The sequence below is a fragment of the Cebus imitator genome, unplaced genomic scaffold (genome assembly GCF_001604975.1).
Source record: "Cebus imitator isolate Cc_AM_T3 unplaced genomic scaffold, Cebus_imitator-1.0 Scaffold63, whole genome shotgun sequence".
Classification (NCBI taxonomy): domain Eukaryota; kingdom Metazoa; phylum Chordata; class Mammalia; order Primates; family Cebidae; genus Cebus; species Cebus imitator.
Genome location: NW_016107378.1, coordinates 7,740,952 through 7,749,384, shown reverse-complemented (window position 1 = coordinate 7,749,384; position 8,433 = coordinate 7,740,952). Strand labels below are relative to the sequence as shown.

The following is an 8,433-nucleotide window of genomic DNA, read 5'->3' as shown; positions in this document are numbered from 1 at the left end:
CTATACTGCACAGCCTGGTCTCAAACTCCTGGCTTCAAGCAATCTTCCCACCTCGGTCTCCAAAAGTGTTGAGATTATAGGCGTGAGCCACTGCACCTGGCCAAATACTGACTTTTAGAAGCCAAAGTAAACTACTGAGTTGTATGTTCCTGTGTATCAAAACAGCCCTTAAGGAAACCTTGTTAAAAAGAACCTCACATTCAGCATGAATGACTTTAGAATGTATTATAAATACAGGTTTTAAGTAGGGGGATGACTTGTCTGATTGTAGGTTTTGTTTTTGTTTTTTGAGATGGAGTTTTACTCTCGTCGTCCAGGCTGGAGTGCAGTGGTGCCATCTCTGCTCAATGCAACCTCCACCTCCAGGGTTTCAGTGATTCTCCTGCCTCAGCCTACAGAGTAGCTGGGATTACCAGCACTTGCCACCATGCCTGGCTAATTTTTGTATTTTTAGTAAAGACAGGGTTTCACCATGTTGACCAAGCTGGTCTCAAACTCTTGACTTCAGGTGATCTGCCTGCACCAGCCTCCCTAAGTGCTGGGATTACAGGCATGATCTACCATGCCTGGCCCCGATTTGGGTTTTTTTAAAAAGACTCCTTTCGCATCTAAAAAGATCCAATATTTGCCCAAGTCTTGCCAAAATTAACTTGTCCCTCCTCTTTGATGCATTAATTTCTTACCGAAATGTATCCCTGAGCAGCTCCACAGAGGTGAATTTGTCTAGGGTCTCTGTTCCTATTTGCACACACACTGGGAGCAGTCCATTCAGCTATTGAAAAGGAGTGAGTAGCTGCAGCTAGAGCCCCTTCCTCCTTCGGGTTCTGCTGCTCCCTGTTCAGGAGACAGCCATGGTGAATGACCCCTCTGCTGCCTCACACAGGACAGGCACATACAGGAGGCTTGCCTTCCTAGCCAAGCACCCAGAAGTAGAGCTATTCCTGTTGGGGTGTTTTGCCTTTAAACACTCCCTTAGTATTTAGAAACAAATGGTAATTACATTTTTTCCTGACACTCCAGATGGTGAAAATCATCTCCCCACAGAACCACTTGATCACACACCTCTTTGAGTGGTGGGAATTCTCCCTGGAAGCTGCAGAACTGCTTGATATTGGCCCCTCACTGCCACCTGGCAGGGTCTTGCATCTCAGAGAAGCCTTCCCCCAGCCCCTTGCTCAAAAAGCAGCTGAAAGCCACATCACCATAAGAGACCAGAAAACCATCAAGTTTGTGTTTTTGCAATAGTAATGAGAAAGTCAAGGCTCAGACTGGGGCATGTGGCTTGCTAAGGTCACCCACCTTAGGTCTGGATCTCCCAGATGCCAACCCTGAGATTTGACTGCAAGGAGTATCTTAGGGCAGGTTGAATGGTGTCCCCACCCCTAAAAGATGTGTCCATGTGCAAATCCTTGGAACCTGCTAATGCTCTCTCATTTGGAGAGAGGATGTTTGCAGATGTTAATAAGGATCTTGAAATCATCCTGGATCATCTGGTGGGTCCTAAGTCCAATGATAAGTGTCCTTATAAGAGACAAAGGAGAAGACACAGAGGATAATGGGACGTGAAGGCAGAGTTGGAGACTGGAGTGCTGCAGCCACAGACAAGAGATGCCAGGGATGGCCAGCAGCCACAGAAGCTGGGAGAGAGAAGAAACAGATTCTCCTGAGAGCCTCTGGAGGGAAGCTGGCCCTGCCAACACATTGAGTCCAGGTGTCCAACCCCAGAACAGTGAAAGAATACCTTCTTTGAGAGATGATCGAAGATGGCTGAATAGAAACAGCTCTGGAGTGCTGTTCCCAGCAAGACCACAGAGGCCACTGCTGGAGATCCCCAGGCAAGCAGGGTCTGGAGTGGACCTCCAGCAGTCCTGCAGTAGAGTGGCCTGTTAGAAGGAAAACTAAAAAACAGAAAGAAATAACTTCATCATCAACAAAAAGGATATCTACTCAGAGAACCCATCCAAAAGCCACCAACTACAAAGACAACAGGTAGATAAATCCACAAAGATGGGAAGAAACCAGCACAAAAAGGAAGAAAACACCCAAAACCAGAATGCCTTTCCTACCCCAAGGGATCACAACTCCTCATCAGCAAGAGAACAAGGCTGGATGGAGAATGAGTCTGAAGAATTGACAGAAACAGGCTTCAGAAAGTGGATAATAACAAACTTCTCTGAGCTAAAAGAACATATTCTAACCCAATGCAAAGAAACTAAGAACCTTGGAAAAAAGCTTGACGAAATGCTAATGAGAATAAACAACTTAGAGAGGAATATAAGTGAATTGATGGAGCTGAAAAACACAACACAAGAACTTCGTGAAGCATGTACAAGTTTCAGTAGCCGAATTGACCAAGCAGAAGAAAGGATATCAGAGATTGAAGATCAACTCAATGAAATAAAATGAGAAGGCAAGATTAGAGAAAAAAGATAAAAAGAAATGAACAGAGCCTCCAAGAAATATGGGATTATGTGAAAAGACCAATTCTACAGATGATAGGTGTACCTGAATGTGATGGAGAGAATGAATCCAAGCCAGAAAACACTCTTCAGGACATTACCCAGGAGAACTTCCCCAACCTAGCAAGGCAGGCCAATATTCAAGTCCAGGAAATACAGAGAACACCGCAAAGATATTCCTCAAGAAGACCAACCCTAAGGCACATAATTGTCAGATTGGGTTGAAACGAAGGAGAAAATGCTAAGGGCAGCCAGAGAGAAAGGTCGGGTTACCCACAAAGGGAAACCCATCAGACTCACAGCAGATCTCTCAGCAGAAACTCTACAAGTCAGAAGAGAGTGGGGGCCAATATTGAACATCCTTAAAGAAAAGAACTTTCTACCTAGAATTTCATATCCAGCCAAACTAAGCTTCATAAACAAAGGAGAAACAAAATCCTTTATGAACAAGCAATTGCTCAGAGATTTCATCACCACCTGGCCTGCCTTACAAGAGCTCCTGTAAGAGGCTCTACACATAGAAAGGAAAAACCAATGCCGCCCACTCCAAAAATGTACCAAATGATAAAGAGCATCGACACAATGCAGAAACTATGTCAACTAATGGGCAAAACAACTAGCTAGCATCAAAATGGCAGGGTCAAATTCACACATAAAAATATTAACCTTAAATGTAAATGGACTAAATGCCCCAATCAAAAGACACAGACTGGCAAATTGTATAAAAAGTCGAAACCGATCAGTATGCTGTATCCAGGAAACCATCTCACATGTAAGGACACACATAGGCTCAAAATAAAGGGATGGAGGAAGATTTACCAAGCAAATGGAGAGCAAAAAAAAGCAGGAGTTGCAATCCTAGTCTCTGATAAAATAGACTTTAAACCAACAAAGATCAAAAGAGGCAAAGAAGGACATTACATAATGGTAAAGGGATCAATGTAACAAGACGAGCTAACAATCCTATATACATACCCAATACAGAAGCACCCATATACATAAAGCAAGTTCTTAATGAGTTACAAAGAGACTTAGGCTCCCACACAATAATAGTGGGAGACTTTAACATTCCACTGTCAATATTAGACAGATCAACGAGGCAGAAAATTAACAGGGATATCCAGGACTTGAACTCAGCTCTGGACCAAGCAAACCTAATAGACACAGAACTCTCCACCCGAAATCCACAGAATATACATTCTTCTCAGCACCACATCACACCTACTCTAAAATTGACCACATAATTGGAAGTAAATCACTCCTCAGCAAGTGCAAAAGAATGGAAATCATAACAAATAGTCTCTCAGACCACAGTGCAATCAAATTAGATCTCAGGATTAAGAAACTAACTCAGAACCGCACAACTTCACGGAAACTGAACAACTGGCTCTTGAATGTTGACTGGATAAACAACAAAATGAAGGCAGGAATAAAGATGTTCTATGAAAACAATGAGAAAGAAGATACAATGTACCAGGATCTCTGGGACACATTTAAAGCAGTGCCTAGAAGGAAATTTATAGCAATAAATGCCCATATGAGAAGGAAGGAAAGATCTAAAATTGACACCCTAACATCTAAATTGAAAGGGCTAGAGAAGCAAGATCAAAAAAACTCAAAAGCTAGCAGAATACAAGAAATAACTAAGATCAGAGCAGAACTGAAGGAGATAGAGACACAAAAAAACCCTTCAAAAAATTAATAAATCCAGGAGCTGTTTTTTTGAAAAGATCAACAAAATAGACCACTAGCCAGATTAATAAAAAAGAAATGAGAGAGGAATCAAATAGATGCAATAAAAAACAATAAAGGGGATATCATCACAGATTCCACAGAAAAACAAACTACCATCAGAGATTACTACAAACACCTCTATGCACATAAACCAGTAAACCTGGAAGAAATGGATAAATTCCTGGACACTTGCATCCTCCCAAGCCTACATCAGGAAGAAGTAGAAACCCTGAATAGACCAATAACAAGATCTGAAGTTGAGGCAGCAATTAAGAGCCTACCACCCAAAAAAAGCCCAGGTCCAGATTGGTTCACAGCAGAATTCTACCAGACATACAATACAATGATACATACAGTATCATTCCTTCTGAAGAAATGAAGGAATGGACTGTATTAACAGTCACATTGAAAACTGCTTTATTTCAGACATGTTCCCTTTGTGCACTTAGTTTCATTGTGCCTCAGTTCCTCTTAGCACTAAATCTAAGTGCAAACAAGTATTCATTTTCATACAGGAATTTTTTTAATATATTATTTTTTTTAAAGTTCATTTTTCATTTGCCTCTGCTTTTGCCTGATCCAAAGAGACCAAGTCACTGTACTGGTCCCTTGCAAGTCTTTTAGACACGTTGTGCTGTAGAACTACGTAACTTTCTGTTGAAAGCACTTCCTGTATTCTTGTATTCCAATGTAGGAAGCTAATATAGCAGGACTTTAAAATATCTTTCAGTGATTGACTCTTCAAAATTGCAGTAAATGTGAAAATACTGTTTTTACAAACTGAAAATACAATAGGTAAGTTGTTGAAAATGGAAAATAATTCAATTTTAATTTTCTGCTCTGAGTATTTAGTAACCAACACTGCATAAAGCAGGTAGCATCCAAAATAAGAAACTGTTCTTTCTCTAAATCTTCACTCTTACTTCAACTTGTATTTGTGATGTAAAGACTATCCAGTTCTCAGTTTGAATCAGAACATCATGTTAAAACAGTTCTGAGATTCCTTATGAAGTTTCTAATAACTTGTGACTAGACTTTATGAAATTTACAGATAAAGTTCTTCAACGTGATGTCATCTTGTGCCTTTCAAGTAAGTTAAATTTGCTCATACAGCTTGAAAGTTGTATTTGCAAAATTAAGCCTTCGATTTTTATAATGTAAAGATTCCTCAGGAAAAAAAAAAATTCAACAAGAAAAGAAAACTTCAGGCCAATATCCATAATGAACATAGATGCAAAATCTTCAATAAAATACTGGCAAACCAATTGCAACAGCACATCAAAAAGCTTATCATCATGAGCAAGTAGGATTCATCCCGGGGATGCAAGGCTGGTTGAACATATGCAAGTCTATAAACGTAATCCATCACATAAACGGAACAAAAGACAAAAACCACATGATTATCTCAATAGATGCAGAGAAGGAAGGCCTTTGACAAAATTCAGCAGCCATTTATGCTAAAAACTCTCAATAAACTAGGTATTGATGGAATGTATCTCAAAATAATAAAGCTATTTGCGACAAACCAACAGCCAATATAATACCAAATGTGCAAAAAGTGGAAGCATTCCCTTTGAAATCTGGCACTAGAAAGGATGCCCTCTCTCACCACTCCTATTAAATATAGTACTGGAAGTTCTCGCCAGAGCAATCAGGCAAGAAAAAAAATAATAATAAAAGGTATTCAATTAGGAAAGGAGGGAGTCAAATTGTCTCTATTTGCAGACAACATGATTGTATATTTAGAAGACCCCACAGTCTCAGACCAAAATCTCCGGAAACTGATAAGCAACATCAGCAAAGTCTCAGGATACAAAATCAATGTGCAAAAATCACAAGCATTCCTATATACCAATAACAGACTTAAAGAGAGCCAAATCAAGAACGAACTGCCATTCACAATTGCTACAAAGAGAATAAAATACCTAGGAATACAACTAACAAAGGAAGTAAAGGACCTCTTCAAGGAGAAGTACAAACCACTGCTCAAGGAAATAAGAGAGGACACAGACAGATGGAAAAACATTCCATGCTTATGGAAGAATCAATATTGTGAAAATGGCCATACTGCCAAAAGTAATTTATAGATTCAATGCTATCCCCATCAAGCTACCTATGACCCTCCTCACAGAACTGGAAAGAAACACCTTAAACTTCATATGGAACAAAAAGAGGGTCCACATAGCCAAGACAATTCTAAGCAAAAACAACAAAGCTGGAGGCACCATGCTACCTGGCTTCAAACTATACTACAAAGCTACAGTAATCAAAACAGCATGGTACTGGTACCAAAACAGAGATATAGACCAATGGAACAGAACAGAGGCCTCAGAGGCAACACCACACATCTACAACCATCTGATCTTTGACAAACCCAACAAAAACAAGCAATAGGGAAAGGATTCCCTGTTTAATAAATGGTGTTGGGAACACTGGCTAGCCATGTGCAGAAAGCAGAAACTGAACCCCTTCCTGACACCTTCCACTAAAATTAACTCCAGATAGATGAAAGACTTAAACATAAGGCCTAACACCATAGAAACCCTAGAAGAAAATCTAGGCAAAACCATTCAGGACGTAGGTGTAGGCAAGGACTTCATGACCAAAATACCAAAAGAATTGGCAACAAAAGCCAAAATAGACATATGGGATCTAATTAAATTCCAGAGCTTCTGTACAGCAAAAGAAACAATCATTAGAGTGAACAAGCAACCAACAGAATGGGAAAAAATTTTTGCAATCTACCCATCTGACAAAGGGCTAATATCCAGAATCTACAAAGAACTAAAAGAGATTTACAAGAAAAAAACAAACCCATTCAAAACCGGGCGAAGGATATGAAGAGACACTTTACAAAAGAAGACATACATGAGGCCAAAAAACATGAAAAAATGCTCATCATCACTGGTGATTAGGGAAATGCAAATCAAAACTACATTGAGATACCATCTCATGCTGGTTAGAATGGCAATCATTAAAAAATCTGGAGACAACAGATGCTTGACAGGATGTGGAGAAATAAGAACACTTTTACACTGTTAGTGGGAGTGTAAATTAGTTCAACCATTGTGGAAGACAGTGTGGTGATTCCTCAAGGACCTAGAAATAGAAATTCCATTTGACCCAGCAATCCCATTACTGGGTATATATCCAAAGGATTAGAAATGGTTCTATTATAAAGACACATGCACACTTATGTTCACTGCGGCACTGTTTACAATAGCAAGGACCTGGAACCAACCCAAATGCCCATCGATAATAGACTGGATAGGGAAAATGTGGCACATATACACCATGGAATACTATACAGCCATAAAAAATGATGAGTTCCTGTCCTTTGTAGGGACATGGATGAAACTGGAAACCATCATTCTCAGCAAACTGACACAAGAACAGAAAATCAAACACCATGTGTTCTCACTCATAGACAGGTGAACAATGAGAACACATGGACACAGGGAGGGGAGCATCACACACTGGGGTCTGTTGGGGGGTACTAGGGGAGGGACAGTGGGGTGTAGGAAGTTGGGAAGGGCCAACATGGGGAGAAATGCCAGATGTAGGTGATGGGGATGAAGGCAGCAAGCCACATTGCCATGTCTGTACCTGTGAAACAATCCTGCATGTTCTTCACATGTACCCCAGAACCTAAAGTGCAATAAAATAATATTTTTTTTTAAAAAAAGAGAGAGAGAATGCCTTTCTCTTATTTGAAGCCTGCAAGCTTGTAATTTGTCACAGCAGCCTTTGCAAATGAACACAGGTGGTGAACCCAGATCATACCAGGAGGGGATGGAGGAGTGAGCAGGGGAAGAGATGCATCCCATACCAGGTGTGTTCAAGAGGCGTTACCGCTGTAGGCAATTGAGAGTCCGGCCAGCCTGGGACACTGGATGGAGCACGACTCAGAATGGTCCTATGCCTGGGCAAGGAAGCCAGGGCACATAACCACTAACTCCCTCAGTCAGTGCTGCACCTGCTTCTGGTGTGAGAACACCTGGAACCTCCAGCCTGCCCTGGGCCAGGATTGGTCTGCCCTGGAAGGGTGGGACAGCCACAGCATCTGTCACCAAGTGGGCTAGAGACAGGGCCATCTCATTTATTAGGGAACTTCATTGACTGAGCAGTAGCCCTGAGCCAGGTACTGGTCAGGGCACCGGTTTCCAGGGTTGAAGGCTATAGACAAGAATCCTGCACTCACACAGCTTCCATTATAGTGGACTGGGAGGGATGGTGCACA

The 8,433-nt window shown here is 41.0% G+C and overlaps 1 protein-coding gene across 1 annotated transcript in view; it reads right to left on the bottom strand.

Moving 5' to 3' along the window:
• Nucleotides 1-8,433, bottom strand: part of ABCC12 (ATP binding cassette subfamily C member 12) — an 86,133-nt gene that overhangs the window by 8,375 nt on the left and 69,325 nt on the right. Inside the window, 1 exon segment of the mRNA XM_017530061.2 lies at nt 671-772. Coding sequence (XP_017385550.2) covers nt 671-772 — 102 coding nt within the window.